Source organism: Nannobrachium achirus, assembly GCF_963921795.1.
Source record: "Nannobrachium achirus genome assembly, chromosome: 15".
Taxonomy (NCBI): Eukaryota; Metazoa; Chordata; class Actinopteri; order Myctophiformes; family Myctophidae; genus Nannobrachium; species Nannobrachium achirus.
The window spans coordinates 1,769,941-1,794,586 of NC_137822.1; the positions used below are offsets into that span (position 1 = coordinate 1,769,941).

At 41.7% G+C, this 24,646-nt stretch overlaps 1 protein-coding gene across 3 annotated transcripts in view; it reads right to left on the reverse strand.

The window, feature by feature from the left end:
* Positions 1–485: 485 nt before the first annotated feature.
* fcho2 (FCH and mu domain containing endocytic adaptor 2) overlaps positions 486–24,646 on the reverse strand; it is a 126,386-nt gene continuing 102,225 nt past the window's right edge. For 2 of the 3 annotated variants that reach the window (XM_080743330.1, XM_080743328.1), the window contains 10 exons: positions 23,488–23,606; positions 22,398–22,533; positions 19,726–19,785; positions 17,375–17,486; positions 13,804–13,959; positions 10,679–10,811; positions 8,932–9,131; positions 7,380–7,444; positions 5,681–5,845; positions 486–4,380 (listed from right to left, as the gene is read on the reverse strand). In XM_080743330.1, coding sequence (XP_080599456.1) covers positions 4,358–4,380; positions 5,681–5,845; positions 7,380–7,444; positions 8,932–9,131; positions 10,679–10,811; positions 13,804–13,959; positions 17,375–17,486; positions 19,726–19,785; positions 22,398–22,533; positions 23,488–23,606 — 1,169 coding nt within the window. In that variant the 3' untranslated portion in view covers positions 486–4,357. The remainder of the gene's footprint in view (positions 4,381–5,680; positions 5,846–7,379; positions 7,445–8,931; positions 9,132–10,678; positions 10,812–13,803; positions 13,960–17,374; positions 17,487–19,725; positions 19,786–22,397; positions 22,534–23,487; positions 23,607–24,646) is intronic. The other variant, XM_080743329.1, reaches the window with a different exon arrangement.

Here is a 24,646-nt window from a genome sequence, read left to right on the forward strand (position 1 = left end):
ACACCATCACTGAAGGTCTAGTCTTAAGCCATGGTGCAAATCTCTGTTAGGACGCATAATAGAGAACAACTAAACAAATACAAATAAAGAAAAACCCTGACGGTTCAGGGTAATTAATGCCTTTATACAAATAATTAAGGTTTTTTAACAGATACGGCAGACATACAACATCGTTAATGAGCACAATATGGATATCGTTGATGTCGGATGTCCAAAACCATTCCTTTTTAAATGATCATTCAAAAAAAAAAAAAAAAAAAAAAAAGGGAAAATAGCCGATCTACAAGTTATAGATCGGCTGTTTTCGCTCCTTTTGTGTGACACCGATCTGTAGAATTTACTGTAGAATTTACAGGTCTGTAACTCTTATTATTTCATGCTTTAAATATTGAAAAATAGCAGATATACAAGCTCACAGCGCGGCACCGAGTGCCGCGCTGCGAGCTTGTAGATCTGCTATTTTTGAAATATGGAGATAAGAGAATTCTGACTGACAGCAACAAAATCAGACTATCCTGTTTGACTAACGGGGGGATACACTTGACATCTAAAGTTACGGTTTCATTACATTTTGAGTACCGTAGGTTGAATGGCATGTGATGGACAGTGGTGGACAGTCACCAAGTACATTTACTTGAGTACAGGGACGTCCAGAGAATGTTAGAGAGGCAGGGGCTGACATTTCTAAAAGGGCCTTTTGGTGGAAATATCGAAAATAGCAGACCACCAAGCTCACGACGCGTTGTGAGCTTGGAGGTCGGCTATTTTTGGCGCGTGATGCCACACTGAACTGAGCATTAATCAACAGAGAGGACATTTGTTGCAACATAAGATGTTGCATTCAAGTTTAGGAGAGTTTAGACAAGGCAATTCTCTTGAATGCTGCCTTCAGGTATGGCATGGAAAGAGGGGCATTTGGGTTTCTTTCACCATAGCAAAAACTGCATTCATGGTCTGGAGAGAGGGCACTTTTTTACAGGCGGATAAAAGGGCAGGGGCTCAAGCCCCCTTTGATGTCTATGTGTGCTTGAGTACTGTACTAGAGTAAATGATTATCTGTGCTTCACTTGAGTATTTGTACTTGTGACTTTCACTTCGCTACATTTCGTAGACCAACGTTGTGCTTTTGACTCCACTACATTTATAGGAAGTCATTTATGAATCAACCACTTAAGCCGTGTTTAAAAAAAACTGTGAAAATTACGGATCGTACAAGCTGACCACACGCATTGCACCGCAATGCGGTGTCAGCTTGTAGATCAGCTATTTTCAGAAAAATTTGTTTTTTTTTTCGCCTATAATGAAATGACTAATGAGATTCCAGGTAATTAATGCATACAAACATCATCACTGGGAGATAGAAAGAGAGAAACTTACAATAAAACTGTATGGAACAATAGTGGAGGAGCAGTATTGACCAACAGACTTCAATGCAGTGACCCTCCATTAGAGCAGTGGTTCTCAAAGTGGGGTCCAGGGACCTCCTTGAGGGGGTTCCAAATGGAGTCTTTACAGGTCTGTAACTCTTATTATTTAATGCTTTAACTATTGAAAAATAGCAGATATACAAGCTCGCAGCGTGGCACTCGTAGCTTGTAGATCTGCTATTTTTTTAAATCGTGAAAATGTGTGCACATTTTTCCAATATATATACTTGAACCACTGATTTAGAGGAAGGATTCAGAAGTCGGGTCAAAGATCTTCAAAGATTTGCACACATTTTCACGGTAAAAAAAAAATAGCAGATCTACAAGCACTTGGTGCCGCGCAGTGAGCTTGTAGATCTGCTATTTTTCAACAGTTAAAGCATAAAATAATGGTTAAAGTGGTTAAAATCTAACGCGACTCGGGCACGTTCCAGCTCTTTGAGGGTCAAATGATAAAGTTTGAGAACCAATGGTATAAAGCCCGAATGGAGGCGCCCACTGCTAAATCTTCAGCACCAACAACCAAGCATGGCAGTATTTTGTCACAATAGCGTCTAAATCACAGTCATCAACACTTGATTATTCAGCGCTGGGGTACATTTTCATAAGGCATTTCAATAATTAATTTGGCCTGGCTATGCTGTTATGGTTCCTTGTCATACAATGTGTATATAAAAGCATAAAAGGTCCATTGACAAATATAAAATCGGGGAAAAAAAAGACCAGTTATACGACAAGTTGACTTGATTTACCTGCATTTCACAAGTCAAAACACGATTAGTTCATTAAGTGCAGGGGTCTTCAACGTTTTCGGGCCAAGGACCCCTCAGCTGAGAGAGAGATGAAGCAGGGCCCCCCAGATAGATTCCATATCGTTTCATCGTTTGACAGCACAATTTGTGTTTTCAGATATTTAACCACTTGAGCTGTCATTACCTAATAAGCTTGACCTTTCACTCTGTACTTGGTCTGCTCTTTTTCCCCTCTACACCAAACCTCTTTGCCAGAAATAGCCGATCTACAAGCTTGTAGATCTGCTATTTTTGGCAACAGTTCTCAGAATATGGACGCTAGGGTTCAAGTTGTTAATTTAAAAAGGATTGGAAGATTTGGAGGACCCCCTAGGGGTCCCGGACCCCCTGTTGAAGACCCCTGCATTAAGTGGAAGACAGCCAGGCTCGGCTGCGCGCGCAGCAGGCCAGACGCACGTTTCCCTTCAACATCCCAACAAGTAAAAAGAGTATAAAATCACTGGCGCAATATTGGTGCCGTTCTCGTTAAACTGTGCTAATTACACAAATACGATTAGAGGAGAGTTAAGATTTAGGCACATTTCTCAGTCAAAAAAGGGCACGAAAGTGTAAAAGTGTTGTTTTGCTTTCATTTCAATAACACTTAGGTGAAAACGTGAGGTTTTTTTTCCTTGTTATGGGCAGCGTCCTTTGAATCTTTTTATTGAACTAAAATAAAATCCAGCCTTAAAGCCTCACCATGTAGTTTTTTAATGAACACATTTCCTTTTTACTAATCTGTATGGTAGAGCAGTGGTTCTCAAAGTGGATTCCAGGGACTCTGTGGGTTCCTTTAGGGGGGTCTAAATTGACCCATACGAGTTTGTAACTCTGACAGTATACACATTTGTATACTGTCAGAGTTAAGAGACCTTGAAATTTGAACGTTTGAGAAACACTGTGGAAGAGTATTTTAATACAAAATAACGTATATAATAGTGGTGGTTCCATTTAGTCTCCTTGCTCTTCTATTGAGACATTTAGTTTGTGGCAAAGGTCATGTCTCACCTGGACACAGGATCTGACCTGAAGTTTGAGCTGATGGTCAAGATTCAATTCATCCGAGCGAGCAGGCTGGCTCTATTAGCTCAATGGTAAAAATGTACTTAAGTTACATACTGTAGTGCTACTTCAACAGAAACAAAAAAAAGGCCCCTGTTGATCACAGGCAGAGGGAGGGATCATAGTTTAACCAGGCATTTTCCCATTCAAATCCCACAACCCCACATTTTGGGTAGAAGCAGAATAACACAAATTTGTCGCTCATATATCCACAGTAAGAAGAGGCACTGAGGTCAGACCTTTTTTCTTTTTTTGCATTTTGGAAAGCACTTCAAAATGGGTTTAAAATATCATATCAAATCACATTTGTGTGCCACAAGCGTGAGAGAGAGAGAGAGAGGATTCATATTGTTTAAGACAGATTCGACCTTCATTGCACATGATCATAAAAAGACAAATCAAAAGACAAAAAAAGGGACAAGGTCAACATATAAAAATCTTGAATATTCAGTGTTACTATTTACAGTCGGAGAGAAACAAGAGGGGCAAAACAACGTGTTAATTCCCCATCTTTAGAATCTCCCATCTATAATCTGTTTCATTTTACAAAGAGTCTACAAGAAATATAAAAACGAAAAAAAAACAAAAAACAAAAAAAAAGTTCTAAAAATGGCCGGAAAGATTGTTAGTGCACTTTTTTTTTCTTTCATTTTTTATGATTTCAAATATAATATATATATATTTTTTTATTATCTAATTCATACATTGTCTCTGACTTTATAAAAGTCAGACTTGATCAGAAAGCAATTACACTTTAATATCATATCTATACATTTTAACTAACAGTTATTCGTTTTTCCTTTTAAACAGTGTTCGATACTCAGTGCTACGGTACGTTACTGTAGTGAGAGTCTTGCTTCCCAGGTCAAAAGCGTTGATTAGACACCAGCACATAGATGGTTCCAGAGGTCTTCCAAAGCGCGATTAGCACATGGTTCCAGAGTTTCAGGAGGCCAGTTACCAGGTTCCGCACATTCAACCGATCTTATCCTTTGATAAATAGGTGATAAGGAGTACAAAATAAAAGGAAGGGAGAACCTTTTCGATTTGATCTTGATCAAAGTGGTAGGCTTTTCCTCAGCAATCAGCCATGTAACGCCCTAGAAAAAGACAAAGAAAATCACTTTGTAATATACATGAATTATGATGTAAAAATATTTCCATTACCAGCCAACAGAGATTAAATCATACAAAGGTTTTTCATTCAAATAGCGCTGCACACAAAGGCTGAACAGTCAAATCCTCAGTGTTACTTTATCCATTTTTCTGTATCTTCGCTAAACAGAATATGTATAAAAATAAATCGCAGACCTACTGTAAAAGAAAGACTTGGATCTTCTGACACTTTTTGGGGCTACCACAAGTAATACTTGGTGAATTGATCCCAGTGAATTGAGGTGAATTGTGAAATGTCCCCAGTGCATGACGGAGGACGATATCACGATTTCCCCAAGGGGGAAATTTTACTAAATTTCCCCCTTGGGATAATAAAGGTATCTATCTATCTATCTGATAAATTAACCCATTTAGGCCTAGAATTATTGAATGCTTTAACCAGTGAAAAATAGCAGATATACAAGCTCACAGCGCGGCACTGAATGCCGCACTGCAATCTTGTAGATCTGCTATTTTTGAAAAAGTCATGAAAATTTGTGCAAATCTTTGAATATTTGTCTTTTTAAAGCGAACGTTTGTAACTCAAATTTTGCTTCTGGGTGGTCCCTGGAACTAAATATTTTGAGATGGGGGTCCGTGGCCAAATACATATCATTTTGGGGGTCCTTCACATGAAAAGGTTTGAGCACCACTGACATAGTAGTCTCTCAAGAACAGACTAACTGAGCTCCAGTTAAGTGAAAAGGACCTTTTCTTTGAAGATGGCTGGCCAGATTGCTGACATAGAAACATAGGTTTTTCAAAAAAAAAACCTTAGAATGATTCAAAAGACACTTAAAGAATCGGGTCAAAATTCAAAATTTCACGATTTTTCAAAAATAGCATCACAGCTGTGAGCTTGTAGATCTGCTATTTTTCAATAGTTAAAGCATAAAATAACGATACACAATACTGTGTACCCGTTCTGAATGGGTTAAACTTCCACGATACGTTTAGGGGCTTTTAAGCCGTGACATAATTTTGTAGGCAGAGGAGAATCTGCCCCCAGAGCATTTTCTGTCCCTCGCTATTTTCAACAGATCAGAGACAAAAATCACGACTAAAGTATAATTCTAACACTTTCCTTTCAACAACATAGAGAAGAAAAATGTGTAAATAGTAAAAATAGTAAAAAGATTCACTGAAACTGGGGGCAGAAATGCTCCTCTGCCTACAAAATGATGTCATACTTAACAGCCCCTATCGCTCATCGTCCCATCCCTAGTGTGTGTAACCCCGCTATACCTGTGGCGAATCTCTTCTTGTTGAGTGACAGCCGGTACCCAGAGCCCTGCAGCTCCAGGTCCACTCCAGACAGGGTGCTGCCCTCGCTCATGAACTGCACCGCCAGGGTGGCCGGGGTGGACGGGCCGTCTGACAGGTCAAACTTGGCCCTCAGAGACCCAGAGCCTGCAGTCAAACACATAAATGGATAGTGGATACCAGGGCATTCACCAAATAATATCACTATTCGACGTTGTTCACCGAAGTCGAATATTCTCTTATTTTTATTTTTTTATTGTTTTGTCTTTAACTCTTATTGTGCCGATAGTTTGGACCTTATTAACGTTCGGCTTTTTAAAAAACTAGTTCGGCTTTTTAAAAAAGATTTTTTTTTCCAGAGGCCTTACCGAAGCACCGGGCAAAATTTTCGAGCCGGGCCGCCGGCCGTCATCTGTTTACACGGCCCGCGAGAGCGTCGCGCCGCCGATATTTGCCATCCACTCCAATGCAATCCAGGATCTTTAGAGCTCATTTTCTCTGTTCCATGCATATCCATGAGGTGTGCAAGGTTTAATCATGGCTAAATCGCCGAAAATAGGGCTTCTAAAATGCTTGGTAGCCAATAGCTAACTTCAAGCTAACTTCATCCTGTTCCTGTTCATGCACAAAGGAAAGTGTTCAGGCGCGTCATGGCTGCGCACGGCTTGTGCATATACAGCGTATGTCTATGGTGGATTCTATGGCCATTGGGCGCCCTCTAGTGGTGATTCTGGGCACTGAAAGGGTTAAAACATATATTTCTTCATGGTTGAAGTCATAAGAACCCTGACAAGCACTTGGAATTGTAGGTATTACATTTAATGTGACTCGGTTCCGCAGATAAATATTGTGAAAATAGCCGATCTACATGCTCACAACGCCTCGCGTTGCGAGGCGTTGTGAGCATGTAGAACGGCTATTTTCACAATGTTTGCCTCTTGCTTACTTAATATTTGCCAGTTCTGCCAGTCCTGTCGAATATTCGACTATTCGAATACTTTGAGGTCGAATAATTCTAATACTAAAAATCACTATTCGTGAATGCCCTAGTGGATACATGCTTCACGTGTTGTGCCACATGTCGGTCTTAGTTACTGGAGATGAGCGATTGATCCATCATCATATTCCGGGTCTGCAATATTGGCCTTGAAAATGTGCCATATCGGTATCGAAACATTATCACAACAATATATCCGTTTCGGCCAAAATATATTATTTATATTATTATTTATTTTTTGAGCGGTGGTAAACCGCTCCATAGAGTGCTGGGTGTGTGTCTGTAGCCACTTTTCCCTCAGCGTTTTGGCATAGCATTGTGTGTGTGTGTAGCATAGCCTGTACATCTTAGACTTAAATCCTAGTCTGAAGATGTTATGCAAGCACGACCACCACTCACTTCACATTGGGTGGGATGTAAAATTATTATTACAATACTGTCTCTATGTTTGAAAGTTAAACTGAAAAAAGCCTTTTGTGATGATGAAGGCTGAAGATTCAAACAGTGTTATCTGGGAAAGCTTTCAGAAAGGGTTAAAAAGGATTTTTTTTGTATTAGCCAATTAGCTTATTAGCATGGATCCATGAATTCTGCTGACCAATGCAAATAATCGGTAATCAGATATCGGCCAAAATGTCGATATCGTGCATCCCTAATAGATACGCAACAAACGTCTTCCTTTACCTTCATTTTCAGATTTTTCCGATATGTCGCTCAGCTTCCATAGGAACTTATTCTGCTCTGCATTCCTGTGAGAGAAGGAGGAAACACGTTCTTTAATACAGTGGTTCTCAAACTGTGGGTCGGGACCCCCAGATAATTAACTTAATGTGCAACGTTGTTTTCTCACTCAACAGTAAACAAACCAACATAGAGTTTAGGTGTATAGACGTTTCTAACGTGACAATTTAAGGACTTTTTAATACCTCTAAAATGACACATTAAACATTGTTCAAGTTGTCAAATATTAGAGGCAGAAATTGTGAAAATAGCCGATCTACATGCTCACAACGCCTCGCGTTGCGAGGCGTTGTGAGCATGTAGATCTGATATTTTCACAATAGAACTGTGTTGTACAAAATGTAATGCTTCGTCAGGGTGGGGGACCCCAGTTAAAATATGATTATTTTGGGGGGGTCGCAACCTGAAAAGGTTGAGAACCACTGCTTTAATAGATGAAATAGACACCCACACATGCACAGTTGCACACCCACTTCTCCCGCCACTGTGTAGGAGTGTACACATGGTTACACATTCCCTTTAACCCATTAAGACATGAGGCTGACCCTAACCCTAAAAATGTTTTCAAAATCGTAACAGTTTTCTGAAAAACCCATGTTTCTAATGTCGGCGGCGCTCAAACTTTTTCATGTCAAGGACCCCTAGAATTATATATATATTTGCCCAAGGACCCCCATCTCAAAATATCTTGTTCCAGGGACCCAGAGAAGGAAAGATTAGATTTACAAATGTTCGCTTTGAAAATACATATATTCAAAGATTTGCACAGATTCTCATGATTCTTTTTCAAAAACAGCAGATAAGACTGTGAGTTCGTATCAGGCTGTGAGCTTGTATATCTGCTGTTTTTGAATAACGAAAGTATAAAACAATGGTTAAGGTGGTTAAAATCTAAAGTATAACAGATGCTTTCTACTGTGGATGTGTTTAAACGTGGAAGGGGGGGAGGGGGAGTTGCTCTCTCTAAAGATGGGATTTATGGCTCTTTGAAGTGAGCCGGATCTCTGGGATCCGTTCCTTTCAAAGAGCCGTTCAAAGGACTGGCTCATTTTAGTTACTCTAGTTATTTAGTTACTTTGTAGATTTTGATTATAATTACAAATCACTCCAACCCTATATACATTTCGGCCATATATACATTTCCCCCATTTGAAAATAGCCGATCTACAAGCTCACAATGCGTCGCAACGCGACGCATTGTGAGCTTGCAGATCAGCTATTTTCAAATGATTTTTCTACATTTTATTCATTGGAAAACTTGTGAAATGGGACATTTTGCATAATGAGTACTTTATTTTACTCAAGTACATTTTAATTCCAAACTTCTACTTGTGGCAGAGAATTTCCACGTTGCAGTATTGATACTTTTACATGAGAAAAAAATATTTGTGCTTTTTCCACAACTGCTCATTTAGAAAGGAACGACTTGATTCTTTTATTTTTTTCCGAAAAAGACTTGATTGGTTCCCGAACGTCCCATCTCCAGCTGGCTCACCAGATGGCGTTGGGCAGAGCCTGCATGTTGGTGACCCCTCCGTCCATGGGGACCAGGATCTGGACGTTGGCCAGCGGCCCGGGAGCGGCCATGGACTCTGGGTTGTAGCGGTAGTCCAGACGCAGGTCCGTGGTGCCGGGGCTGCACTTCCAGTACACCGCCAGGTTCAGAGGAGTGGACTGGATGCCGTTGGACTGCACCTGCACACACCAAGGGTCCAGTGTTGGTTTCGTCAACTAATATTAGGGATGGGTATCGTTCACCTTTGAATCGATACGATACCTTTTTCGATACCTGGGAACCGATACAATACCCTTTTCGATACCATTTTCGATGCTTTTTATTTAAGTTTAACTTCAACACGGAAAGAGTGGTGACTCGCTGCTGCGGTAGAGCAGAGGTGATGATGATGATCACACAGTGTGGCAGAGTGGAGAGTATAGACGTTAGATAATCATCATAATAATAAACATTTTTGTCGGCTATTTTCCACAGTAACGAGTGTAGCCTACTAAAGCAGTCATTCAACTCTCAGTAGCCCAACTGTTACAGATGCGACCAGCCAGGGGTGCGTTCCAGAGTATCGAAACGAGGTATTGTTTGTTTTTACCTGAACCGATACCTGATAGTATCGACGTCATGCGATCGATACCATTAAAAGTATCGCAGGCGATACCCATCCCTAACTAATACACTCCTTTTTTTCCACTGATGAAAGCTAAATAAAAACTAAGCTAGGATGACTAAAAACTGAGACTAGAGTCAAGTAATGTTGTGTTTGGTTGCGCTCGGGTGTTGCGCTCTGACAAAAGCGTGTTGTGAGCATGCAAACAAGTGTAAAATCAGCCATTACGACGCCATCAACGCCTCTCAAAATACATTTTTGCCGACCAAAATCGATTGTGGATTTAAACCTAGACAAAAGCTACAGATTTTCAAAAAAGGACTAAAACGAAATAGAATTTTATACAAAAGAATATGACTAAAACGAATGTGGAAGGAGCGTACTGGAGCAGCCACGGACTCCTGTTTTCACCTCCCGCCATCCGTGGCTAACCCTTCCTCATCACACAGTGTTGCGTGCCAAAAGTGGCTGATCTACAAGCCCACAGCAGCTTGAATCCACGTCTCCGCGCCGCGTTGTGAGCTTGCATTATCGGCCACCTTCCAGAGGACGCTGAAACTTGCAGGATGAGTGTGCACTGTGCAGCGATCGGGTCACGTCTCGGTTCGGTCTGAAAAAATCAGCCAGATCAACTCATGCGACCGTCGCTAATTCGAATGACACCCGTAAATGGAAACAGTTTAAATTCACTTTGTCTTAATGCGAATTTCTGATAATTGACTTCCCTAATTCGAATACGTTTATGGAAACATGGCTAATGTCTTGATCTACTATTAGCTACAAGATCTGCAAGTTCACAACGTGCTGCAATGTGACGCGTTGGGAGCTTGTTGATCGGCTATTTTTGGCGAAGATATTTGTGGTCAGAGGGTAAAAAGGAGGGGGCCAAGTACTGACCCCTGGGGGACTCCGGTCAATATCGTGATCAAATATGAATGAAGCAGGTCAGTACGTCAAATCAAATCAACGGACACATTGTGGATCATTTCCCAGACCATGGTGATACATACTGACACATTGTGGATCATTTCCCAGACCATGGTGATACATACTGACACATTGTGGATCATTTCCCAGACCATGGTGATACATAATTGTTGGAATGTGTTGATGGTGACTGACCTGGTATTTCAGGATGTCCACGTTATAGTACGAGGCCGTAGGACTGATCTCCGAGGCCTTCCTGAGGTAGGATGTCAACGCTTGCATGTTGAACCAAAAGTCCTTGGAATTCGAGTCACTCTGTGAAGGATCGCTGTGCGGAAGACAAACACAGTCACAAGAAGGCACAAAGACAGACACGCACACTAGGGGTGGGACGATATGAAAATGTCCTGTCACGATTAATGTGACAAAGGAAATCACGATTTACGATATTATCACGATAATCAAAATCCGTTATCCTGGGGCAGAACATTTGCCAAAAAATAGCAGATCTACAAGCTCACAATGCGTCCGCGTTGTGAGCTTGTAGCTCGGCTAGTTTTTGGCAAAGACATTTGAAGAGAGTGAAAAAAAGACTATCAAGTACTTGTACTTATAAGTACCTTTTACCAATTATAGGTTTAACTCGCTCCCTGCCAATTAAATATGGGCTTTTTGGCTCATATTGCCATAAATCTCCATAGACTTCCATGTAATTTATAGTGCACAGATCATGCACGCCCATGCACAGATCATGCACCATGTTTGTGCAGGCTGTTCACAGCTTTCAAACAAAAAAATCAGATTGGAAATCCGTTCAGGCATTCTTGAGAAAATAGCCATTATGTTTTACACAATGAATTAAATCTCCACGATATGATTATCGTGAGTGTTTTTTATCACGATAAACGATAATATGGCGTATGGTCCCATCCCTAACGCACACACGCACACACAGAGTGGCGGTCGTAGCAGAGAAGTGATCAGAGTGGCTCAATTATTCATCTCTTCTTGGCTTTGTGTGTGAAGCTTCAATAGCTCGGAAAATATGACCCGGTTAAAACGAGCCCGGCTATTAAATGATGAATTCTGTTTGATTCAATTAGTCCAGCCATGTGGTCTCAGGATAACACAGAGGAACAAGACTGAGAGGAAAGGAAAAGAAAGGAAAACCTTTCTCTTGGGTTTTAGGCAAATTAACTTCCACAGACGCATGAACCCTCACGTCCATATTCTGGGACAAACATAAGGCTTAAATAGACAATCTACGAGTGTAGGATCGGCGATTTTTAGATGAAGAGATTTGGTGTTAAGGGAAAACAAGCAGACCAAGTCCAGATCCCAGGCATCGAGTGCCGCGCTGCGACTTGTAGATCTGCAATTCTTTTAAAGTCGTGAACATTTTTGCAAATCTTTGAATATATGTATTTTGCAATCGAAATTTTACTTCTGGGGGTCCCTGGAACTAAATGTTTTGAGTTGGGGGGTCCGTGGCCAAATACATATCATTTCGGGGGTCCTTGACATGAAAAGGTTTGAGCACCGCTGACATAGAAACATTATATAGAATCGGGTCAAAAATAGCAGATCTACAAAGCTGTGAGCATGTAAATCTGCTCATTTTTAATAGTTAAAGCATAAAATGCGTTTTTAGGTCTAAATGGGTTCAAATAGACATGCTTATGGACCATTTGTACTGGTATAATGGGGCCTACAGGTTTGCTGTGAAAGTGCAGAAAGCTTTGACGAGAGCTAGACTAATATGCAAATGAAAGTGTTGCCCTCGGAGGGTTAGCGTGACAGTGTTTATTGAAGAGACATGGGCAGCTGAAGACCTGATTGTTTAAGACGGTGGAAAGTATTTCCCCGGCAGTCTAATGGTGGGTTTATGTCACCGTTTAACACAATTTCCTCTCGTTGACGCAGAGAGAATTCAGGTTCCCCCATCCTCAGCATCTTTCCCCAAAAAATCTCTCAATTTACCAGGATCTACACTCTCTACGTTAACCCTGACGGCCCTATTTTGGCCATGCCATTGTAGGTAAAAGAAGATGACATTTTTTGGCTTTTATTAGCCTGACACTCAGCTAGCGATGGGACGATACGCGATATTATCGTTTATCGCGATAAAAATCCCTCACGATAATGGTATCGTGGAGATTTAATTTATCGTGATATCGTCCTCCGTCATGCACTGGGATCAATTCACCTTTAAATTGCAGAGCTGCATATCCGGTACCATTTAAACCCTTTATAATTGGTAAAAGGTACTTATAATATACGTACTTGATGCAGTCTTTCTTTCACGCTCTATCAAATGTCTTTGCCCAAAAATAGCCGATCTACAAGCTCACAACGCGTCACGTTGTGACGCGTTGTGAGCTTGTAGATCGGCTATTTCTTGGCAAATGTTCCGCCCCAGGATAATGGATTTTGATTATCGTGATAATATCGTAAATCGCGATTTCTTTTGTCACAATAATCGTGATATGACATTTTTATATCATCCCATCCCTACACTCAGCCTGAATTGACATTTCGTTTCACTTTTCAGCACGGCACCAAGTGCCGCGCTGCAAGCTTGTAGAATAGAAGCAGAGATTTGAGTTACAAAAGTTAGCTTTGAAAAATATATATTCAAATATTTGCACGCACTTTCACGATTTTTCAAAAAAATAGCAGATCTACTAGCTCGCAGTGAGCTTGTAGATCTGCTATTTTTGAGCAGTCAATGCCTTAACCCATTTAGGCCTAGAATTATTGAATGCTTTAACCAGTGAAAAATAGCAGATATACAAGCTCACAGCGCGTCACCGAGTGCCGCGCTGCGAGCTTGTAGATCTGCTATTTTAGAAAAAGTCGTGAAAATGTGTGCAAATCTTAAGCGAACGTTTGTAACTCAAATTTTGCTTCTGGGGGGTCCCTGGAAGTAAATATTTTGAGATGGGGGTCCGTGGACAAAAAATACATGAGAACCACTGACATAGTATTCTCTCAAGAACAGACCAGTTAGTTCCAGTTAAGTGAAAAGGACCTTTTCTTTGACGATGGCTAGCCAGATTGCTGACATAGAAACATGGGTTTTTCAAACATTCTTTGAAGGATTCAAAAGACACTTATAGAATCGGGTCAGAATTCACGATTTTTCAAAAATAGCAGATCTACAAGCTCGCAGCGCGGCACTCGGTGCCGCGCTGTGAGCTTGTATATCTGCTATTTTTCAATAGTTAAAATAATGTGTACCCGTTCTAGATGGGTTAAATAACTCCAGGTAAAACAAGGTGAGCACTTCTCCCGCCAGGGTAAAGATGCACATCCTGTACCTGAAGAGCAGCTGCTGGTTGGGGAGGATCTGCTCCAGCCTGCTGGTGTTGCGCAGCTTGAAGGTGAGCACGGCGGGGGAGGGGTTGGAGGTGAACACCTTGATGATGCCCATGGGGAACGACAGCGTCATGTCGCCCGTGATCTTCACGATGCACCTGGAGCCGCACGGGAAGGAAGGAAAGTTAGGCCTGTCACAATTATTACATAATCGTCTAATCGCAATTATTTAAGATAATCACAATTTTCTGAAATAGTGGAAACAGCAGATCTACAAGCAGATCTACAAGCGCCGCGTTGCAACGCGGCGCGTTGTGAGCTTGTAGATCGGCTATTTCCACCATCAATGTTCTTTTTTAAGTATTACGTTGTCAAAAATGTCACTAATTTCTTTGTATATTTAGGTTATGTGTCATATCTGCCATGTGCAACTTCAAAGCCTAAAAGCCAAACAGAAATGTGATTATCAACGACAAAAACACAATTAAATAGTTCATCTCAATTATTTGAGTGACAATTAATTGTCATGTAAAATGTCATAATCGTGACATTCCTAGTTACTGTACGTGTATCATCAATGGGTTTTAGCTTTGATACACTTACGTATTAGGGACCAAATTTGGCTAAATATTGAGTCAAACATGTTTTTCTCTCGCCAGGCTGATATTTTAACCAAAGATCACACAAATCAGAAAACAGTATCTCTATAGTCATATGATCTGTCCGATAATTCATATTCCATCCTGATTGGCCAACACTGGCTGCCAAAGTTGGCAGGATTGGTCCGTTTTGAACAAAGTGCCTCAAATCATGAACGCAGCCTGCGCTTTCCGTGAAACTTTGTACGCACATTCCCACTAGGTCAAGTAACAAATGCATTAGCGCCACCAGCAGGTTGCCTTTTGCAAAACTTTTTTTTTTTTAACAAAATCATGCATGCAGCGTCCGATTGCCGCCAAAGGCCAAAGAAGACATGGCACCCTTTTCACATTGTCCAATTATAGCGCCACCAGGAGCAGTTCCATTTGTACACTCTTAGAGTTATGGAGGTCTGTGTGGCCTAATGCTGGTGGTCCTTAAAACGAGAATGTTTGAGAACCTGCCGGTGTAGAGCAGTGGTTCTCAACCTGTGGGTCGGGACCCCAAGGCGGGTCCCCAAATTATTTTGGGAGGTCCCCAGACGATTAACTTAATGTGCAACATTGTTTTCTCCCTCAACAGTAAACAAACCAACATAAAGTTATAGACGATAGTGTATAGACGATAGAGGGTATCTGCACATTTCTAAAGTCACAATTTAAGGACTTTTAATACCTTTTCTAATACCTCTAAAATGAAAATCACACCCGTGTGAAGTGGAGCTGTGTGTGTGTGTGTGTGTGTGTGTGTGTGTGTGTGTGTGTGCGTGTGTGTGTGTGTGTGTGTGTGTGTGTGTGTGGATCATGTGTACCGATTTTTGTGACATTTGAAGAAAATATGTAGGAAAAGGAGCAAAAAGTGTGTTTTGGAGAAAATTCAAGATGGCGGAAAATCTATCATGGCGCAAATGGGCGTGGCCTATATGGGGAGATGCGTCATGACCCAAGGAATCCAGGGAAAAAATATTTTTAATTTTCCGACCTACGGTTCAAGAGTTACAGGCCAAAACGTAAAGTGGGGTGTTATGGCGCCACCATGCGGCCAAATGACACAATTATTTTTTATTTAATCCTTGAAATCATTATGAACCTCCTCTCCAAGTCTTGAAACTCTAGCCCCTATGGTTTGCGAGAGACAAATAATTGAATGTGAGTTTTTGCGATTCCCATTATAAGTCAATGGGGAAAATTAATTCACTAATAAATTAATATCAATTAAACTATTGAACCTTTCTCTTAGCAAGTTACTAGCCCACGATTCCCGAGTAAGCCGGTCGATTTGACATATGGCGCGAGTGTGTGGTGGCAAAACTGTGGGACTAGTAGCGTGCCGAAGTTTAGGAAGTTCAGGCTACATACAGACACACACACACACAGACAGACAGACAGACCCACACGGCCACGTATAGGGAGCCTGTGCTTCACACAGCTCCAAAAATTGAACATTGGCGAATTTGTCAAATATCAGAGCCAGAAATTGTAAAAATAGAAGATCTACATGCTCACAACGCCTCGCGTGCGTTGTGAGCATGTAGATCTGCTATTTTCCCAATAGAACCGTGTCATACAAAATGCAATGCCTCAAATCTTAGTGCTCGTCAGGGTGAGGGGGGCCCCAGTTAAAATATGGTTATTTTGGGGGTCGCGGCCTGAAAACGTTGAGAACCACTGGTGTAGAGGAGTTGTACTTTGACTTATCTAAACAAATGTAGTTTTTTTGGACGGGTAGTTTATCTGGGGGGGACCAGGCCTTTGGTGGCCAACCCTGCTCCGTGTCTGCTAGCTCTGCTCTGAAATGTTCCATTCGCTAATCCCTGCAAAAATAAGCCTTTCTTTGCACAGCAGCAATTTAACAGCAGTTAACCAATAAAAGACTGTATGTTTTCTCTGCCCCAGACTATAATCTGCCCCATGTGGCTGATCCACCCTGAAAGAATGGTGTCGACCCCGACGCAAATCTAAAACACTCTGCACACGCACAGGGAGGGAGGGAGAGAGGGAGGGAGGCACCATCACTGGTCAGCTATGTGTGTGTGCGTGTGTGTGTGTGTGTGTGTCCGCGTGTGTGTGTGTGTGTGTGTGTGTGTGTGTGTGTGTGTGTGTGTGCTCTGACAGAGATAAAGTGTGTGTGCGTACAGTATGTGTGTGTGTGTGTGTGTGTGTGTGTGTGTGTGTGTGTGTGTGTGTGTGTGTGTGTGTGGGTGTGTGCGCTCTCCCCCATGATATACATTAGTGTGTGTGCGTGTGTGTGCGTGCGCGCTCTGACAAGATAAAGTGTGTGTGCGAACAGTGTGTGTGTGTGTGTGTGTGTGTGTGTGTGTGTGTGTGTGTGTGTGTGTGTGTGTGTGTGTGTTTGTGTGTGCGCTCTCCCATGATATACAGTAGTGTGTGTGTGTGTGTGTGTGTGTGTGTGTGTGTGTGTGTGTGTGTGTACTTGTATTACCATAGCGGGGAGGGACAAATGTTCCCACAGGTATAAATAAAATAATAATAATAATAAACGGTTGCTTTAAGGTATAAATAAATGAAATACATTTTTTAATAGAATAAAAATAAATGAGTTAGGAAGACATTCAGGTTGGGGTTAGGACTAGGCTAATAACTAACTAAGACATATCAGAAGACTAAATGGAATTTCATTCAAAAGACTACGACTAAAACTAAATCAAGATTTGCTGTCAAAATCAACACTGGTGTGTGTGTGTGTGTGTGTGCGTGCGTGCGTGTGTACGTGCGTGCGTGCGTGTGTACGTGTGTGCGTGCGTGCGTGTGTACGTGTGTGCGTGCGTGCGTGCGTGTGTACGTGCGTGCGTGCGTGCGTGCGTGCGTGCGTGCGTGCGTGCGTGCGTGCGTGCGTGCGTGCGTGCGTGCGTGCGTGCGTGCACGGAGCAGAGTGGAGGCCTGTGTGAGCAGTGGTAGATCATGTGAGACTCACTTGGTGGGATCAGCTCCTTTGAAGTAAGCATTAACGGACTCTGTGAAGGCCACGGCGATGGGCAGTGCATCCTGGGAGGCCAAGGTCACCGGGCTGGGGCCGCGCGACGTCCCTGAGAAACACAACACTCACACTCACTGTTCTGGCCAACGGACGCCGGTTCATATACCTTCATGGCTCCTATCCAATGTTAATGTGTGCGTGTGTTAGGGCATTAACCAAAAAGTCGACAAGTCGACTCAGTCGACTTCATTACACAAGTCGACTCCCACCAGACAAAGTTGAAAGTCGAATAATAATAATACTTTCTACTGTGAAAATAGCAGATCTACATGCTCACAACGCCTCGCAACGCGAGGCGTTGTGAGCATGTAGATCGGCTATTTTCACAACTTCTGCCTCTATATAGTTGACAATTTGGACCATGTTTAATTTGCCACTTTAGAGGTATTAAAAAGTCTTAAATTGGCACTTTAGAAGTGCCAAGAAGATACCCTCTCTACACTTAAACTTTGTGTTGGTTTGTTTACAGTTGAGTGAGAAAACAATGTTTCACATTAAGTTAATCATCTGGGGACCCTTCAAAATAATTGGGGGGTCGTGTGTGATGACGTCATCAAACGATTAAGTCGACTTCAAGTCAACGTTTTACTGAATCGAGTCGACTTGCGTAAATCATAAGTCGTTAATGCCCTAGTCTAGTGTGTGTGTGCGTGCGTGTAGTGGTGGAAAAAGGTACTCATGTTTAGTTGAGTAAAAGTATCAATACTGCAATGTAGAAACGCTCTTGTTACAAGTAAAAGTCCGGAATTCAAAATGATAAGTTAATGATAAGTAAAATAAAAGTGCCAAAGGTATTGGCATCAAAATGTACCAAAGGTGAAAGTACTCATTATGTTTATTTGGTTTATTGAAATGAACAGTCTGGCCTTGCCAATAATGTCAATGTAAACTTCATCTGGTTACCATGGTTGCTGTCGGCCGTCAATCACTGAAGGTTGCCATGGTAACTGATTTATACCTGGCAGTGATTGCGGCCAGGTGGGTGTGATGAGTTTGGGAGCAAACGGTTTTCGACCGTGTTTACCGTGATATCGATATAGATAGATAGATACCTTTATTATCCCAAGGGGGATAATATCGTGTTTATACCGTCTAAATATGCTGTGCAGGTCAGCATTCAGTGTTTTTTGTTTAAGAGCTTTTGCATATAATTTTCTGTGTCAATAAATAGATTGGCATATCCAACTATATATCTACTCTCTGGACATTGACTTACTACACACACACTACACGCGTCAAGCCAATGTTTTGTGCTTGTTGCCCCCGCAGTAGGGCTTATAGATCGGTTATTTTCAAATGGCCAAAACTGATATACAGTATGGCTGAAGTGGTTAATGTATGTTTTGCAATAATAATAAAAATCGAACTAGTTACTTTACACCACCGTGTGTGTGTGTGTGTGTGTGTGTGTGTGTGTGTGTGTGTGTGTGTGTGTGTGTGTGTGTGTGTGTGTACAGCAATATGACATCTGAATCACAGATCAATACATACGGTTATTTGGGGATTAAATACAAATTGCATACATTCGCAAAACTCCAAGAAAGGACATGCTATAACAGTTGCACTTAGACATACAGTACATAATTAGATTATGTCTGAGCGACATCAAGCATGTCAGTGACTTACAGTGAATACAGTGAACAGTCGAGTGCAACATGACACAGAACCTTGTTAAAACTTGATCAACCATATTCATTTTCACCTTTTTTCAGAATTAAAACAAAACACAACCAACATGCTAGAGGTTTTTTGTTGTTAAACTCTTGACAGAGAGAGAGACGAGGCTGAGAAGTAAGGTAGTATATTTTTCCACGCAAAAATAGTAATTAATCCAAAAGACGGGTGTTGAGCTTGATTTCATATGAAGTTATTTGGTCGCGTGCCAAAAATAGGCGATCTACAAGTTCCATCGCCAATTTTCGGCAAGTAACACCGGTGTAAGGATCGGAAGATATGAAAATGTCACGATTATTGTGAACAAAGAAATTGCGATTTGCGATCTTATCGCAAATATCCCCCAACATCCATTATTCTGGGGTGGAACATTTGCCAAAGAATAGCAGATCTACAAGCTTGTGACGCGTTATAGATCAGCTATTTTTTAGCAAAGAGATTTGGTACATATTTACCAAATCTCCAAATCTCTTTCCAAATCTCTATCCAAATCTCTTTTCAGGTCTGTTTTACCAATTATAGAGGGTTTAAGTGGTACCAGATATTCAGCTCAGCAAATAAAAGGTGAATGACGGAGGATAATTTCACAATAAATTTCAATCTCCACACCCTACCTGCCGGGGTCTCACAGCGTTTCTCAAAGGTAGGCAGCTTGGATACGAACACATCATCCTCTTTACAGACACCAACCAAACGCACACAACAGAGGAAAACAAGAAGGAGATAAACCCAGACCCAGGGTGCATGAATGATGAGATGCGGTGGTGATCAGTGTTGGGCAATAGAGTGATATGATACTTATTACATATTACTCCTTAAAAATGCACTAATATACACCCCCCCCCCCCTCCCACACACACACACACAAAATAATGTACAACACCACAATCTGTTTAGCCAGCTCCTTTTAGAACTCAAGCCAAAAAGGTTAAAACAAAGCAGCGATCTCTCTTGACCTCTTGAATTGTTTTCAGAAAGGCAGCCAACAAAGCCTGAGTAATATACACAGTATGTGTAGACTCAGATTTTGGTCTAAAATCACGCAGAGCAGTACACAGTATCTCTAAAGTTATGTCATCAACATGGATCTGTCCCATTTCCCATATTCCCTCCTGATTGGCTATGATTGCCTTCTAAAGTGTGTGTATGCGATGTGACAGTCGCTTATCTCCTGATTAGGGAGTCTTACTGGTATGTATGCACTCTTTTTTGACATATTAATATGTAATAATAGGCTATTACCGTTTTGGTCCGTAATACCTATCGGTATAACGGTAAAATACCTAAAATAACGGTAAAATAACTATATTATTACAGTAATATATCAAAAGTAACTCATTACTGCCCAACACTGGTGGTGATGTGCAAATAAATGGACTAATTGGGGTGCGTCTCTATACCACAAAACTTAGCGCCTATTGTTAACTTACAAATCTGAAACAAGGGATACTGACAGAAGACGGCAAGTATTCAGAGGTATACAGTACGTGTTAAGATGGAAGAGATCCTGTTAGATTTGATAGAAGCAGGAATGATCTATGGTAGAGATGGGGGTGCAGGGAGGAGGAGCAGGGGGAGAAGGGCAAGACTCACTTTGACCGAGCAGAAACAGAGGAGAGGGAGAGAGGAGGAGGAGCTCTGCCTCCGGGGAGGAGAGGGAGGGAGCACGGCTCTGCTCCTGCTCTGTAGGGAGACCAGGGGAGGAGGAGAGAGGAGGAGAGGAGAGGAGTGAAGCAGGAGACGAGGAGAGGATTGAATAGGGATGCACCGAAAGGAAAATTATTGGCCGAAACCGAATACCATTGCTGTCATGGCTGTGCCTCTGTTGTAGAGCTACATGAGTATGGCAAAAAGTAGAAGGGTCCATATTGAGTTATTTAAAACATTTATTTTTGTGTTGAATTATTTATTTACTATTGTGTAGTGAAATTTGTAATAAAAGACAAATTATGTCTCAAAATATTAACATGCCATATAGTTGAATTATTGCATAATAAAGAAATATCAATGTAATTATTGTTATTAAAATATATATATATATATATATTTATATTATATATATATATTATATATTGAATATCCTATACATTATTCGGTAGTATTCGGTATTCAGTATTCGGTAATAGTCGGTATTTGGTATTCGGTACTATTCGGTAATAATTATTCGGCTGTAAAATCAAACCGAACCGAAAATTTTCGGCACCGAATATTCGGTCACATCTCTAGGATTGAAGGAGGGGAGGAGTGAAGGAGAGGAAGACAAGTGAAGGAGGAGGACTAAAGCTGTCAGCACAGTGAACTTAAACCAGGGGTCTTCAACGCTTTCAGGCCAAGGACCCCTTCGTTGAGAGAGAGATGAAGCAGGGACCCCCCCTCTACATATCGTATAAAATTGTGTTGCAGATGTTCATCGACTTCTTAAACAGCTTAGACTTGTTTGACAGCACTGTATCATCTGTGTAGGTTGGATTAATGTGTATCTTTAGACATTTAACCACTTGAACTGTCAATACCTACTAGTCTGCTCTTCTTTTCCCTCTACACCAAACCTCTGTGCTAAAAAATAGACGATCTACAAGCTGAGCTTGTAGATCTGCTATTTTTTGGCTAATGTTCCACTAGAATAGGGATGCTAGGGTTCCAGTGATTAATGTAAAAAACATGATCCTATCACACAAAGATTTGGCGGCCCCCCCTGTAGTAACTCTGAGGACCCCCTAGGGGTCCCGGACCCCCTGTTAGTAAGGGAAACATAAGAAAATAGCCCCCACAAAACGGTGAAAAGTGATGATTCATCACTAAACCATCGTTTTGTGGGTCCGTTTTTAGCCCAAGGAATGTTTTTCGTGCATCATGAAAAACCCCAAGTTTGACCCCTCACATGCTACTTAAAGCAGATTTATTTTTTGTATTCTTTTCCTGTATAGTAAATTAATGGGACACAAACCCAAATCTGTCTTTTTTTAGGTTTCCCCCGGGAGTTGAATTTCAACCTTTTAGTACATATTATTACACACCTTTAGAAACACATTGGTGAAGACATTTCTTGATAACGATTTACTTATTTGTCAAATATCTTATAAAATCCCCTTACTATGTTGAAGACCTCTGACTTAAACCCATTAAGACTTGAGGCCGATTCTAAAAGTGTCTTCTAAATCATTTTCTGAAAAACCTATGTTGCTACTGTATATCAGTCAATCAGTGGCGCCTTTTTTTTCTACAATTGCTACAAAACCTGTATACATGTCATTTTGGGGCATAAACAAGAAGGGGGTGTCCTTACCAACGGTGGGCGTGTTGCTGGCGCTGAGCGATGCGTTGGAGTTGGAGGACAGCGAGGAGGAGCTCTCTGCCCGGGCCAGCGGCGCCGTGGGCGGCGGACTGGCGCTGGCCATCTTGGGCGGGCTGAACGGCCGTACCTGATTGGACAGGATTTCATGGAGTCATTTTCATGTTTCAATATTCAGCCCTCAACAACGGAAATTGCACGCTGGCTGGTGAAACCATGCAAATGCGTCCAAAAATTGTCATAGGTTCAATATTTTTCAAATTAACAGACACACTTAACCACTTTCAACCTGACATCCCTATTATTTTGCATGTAGGCAACATTTTTCAAAATATGTTACAATATTTAAAACTTTTTCCCAAAGTAGCCGATCTAGTTCACAGCGAGTCGCATCAGGACACGTTGTGAACTCGTAGATCGGCTATATTTTTGCTCCTTTTACATGTCCTTGTCAAACGACTCAGTAGATTCATTATGAAAGATCACACCTAGTGTGAAGTGAGTGGTGCTATTTATGAGTTGATTTCACTAAGCGTCCCGCTAAGCTTGGCCAATGTGACCCTGGGCGTACAACACACTTTGAGTGCTTTGTGCCAAGATGTATGAATGAATGGACCATTCATTGTAAAGTGCTTTGAGCACTTGGAAAAGCGCTATGAAAATAAAATCCATTATTATTACTAGAAGCTGGGCCGCCCTTCGGTGATTCCAAACGTTTCGCGGCGGTTCGGAAAAAACGCGCGTCGGGTCGAGTCGAGGCCGGGCACGGCACTCCGCGCCGCGGCGGGGAACGCGCGTGCCGAATCTGAAGCCGGTGGGACGAACGGTTCTCGAGATACACGGATTACATACAGACAGACAGACAGAGATTTGTCGCATTTATAGATAGATTATATGTACTGTAGGCCAGATGTAGGCCACTCTTCAGAGCCCGGACAAAGCAAGATGTTGGAGCTAAGCTCCTCCCAGGAGCACCGCTTAAAAAGAAACATATAAAAATGCAAATAAATGAAATAACAAAGAGAATACAAGATGATGGATGGTGAAATAAAGAGAATACAAGGTGATGGATGGTGTTTCTTACAATCTCAGTGATGCCGGTGAGTTTTGCGCTGGGAAGCTTGGGTCTGGAGGAGGGCCGTGGCGGGGGCACCAGGGCTCCGGCTGTCAGAGGGGTGGTGGGTCGGTTCGGCGGGGCTGGCACTAACATGGACAAACACAGTCTGGTCAGACATATGTACGTCAAAACAACGAGAGTAGCGCGGAATGCAGACGGCTGCAATGTTTCTCTATACCAGTGGTTCTCAAACTTTGACATTTTAAGGTCTCCCCTTAACTTTGACAGTGTACAAATGGAACCAAATGGACCCGTTAGGGTTCATTTGGTTCCATTTGTACACTGTCAAAGTTACAGACTTGTAAGGGTCAATTTAGACTCCCATAAAGGAACCTAGAGAGTCCCTGAAATCCACTTTGAGAACCACTGCCCTACACCATTCTAAAGACTCATTTATTGGCCCGGACTGCTGGCATAGCGGTCTGGGCACCAAGATTCAATGTCGCCTGACAGCGGGTTGCGGGTTCGAATCCCGTTCCCGACGACCTTTGCTGCGTGTCTCGCACCGTCTCTCTCTCTCTCCCTCTTTGCATCTTCACTTAAAAATCAATAAAAGCCTAAAACGAATCTTTAAAGACTAATTTACCCTCCAGTGTGTTAAGGGATCGCACAGAGAACGGTCGGCCTACAGGCTCACAAAGTATTGCGGATGAAGACGCGTTGTGAGCTTGTAGGTCGACCATTTTCAACGTGCGAACAAATAAATCTGGCTTAAAATGTGTTTTATCTCGGATCGAATCTTGGGTCTGAAATTGGCTGGAGGAATTAACAGCATCACAACATGTTACAACACAGTCACATTGACTATTTCACTCAGTTAAGTGCAAAGAAAACCATCATGCGTTAAAGGGAAACTTTGCTGATTTACTTCGTTGCTTCACGTCGAGTGTAAGTTACTGTTATGTACACTCGATGAAGTGATATTGAGGAATCGTTTTGTCAACATTTAGTTGAGAAATTTGCAAAAGTCATAGAGTATCTTTACTCTATGTATCTAGAGTATCTTTACTCTATGTATCCTCATAGCAGCACAATTGGGATTTAGATTGTAAATCGGCAAGTTTTCACTTTTAGTTCTCAAACATGACACTCAACCATCAAAAACAAATGGCATTCAAAGAAGTAC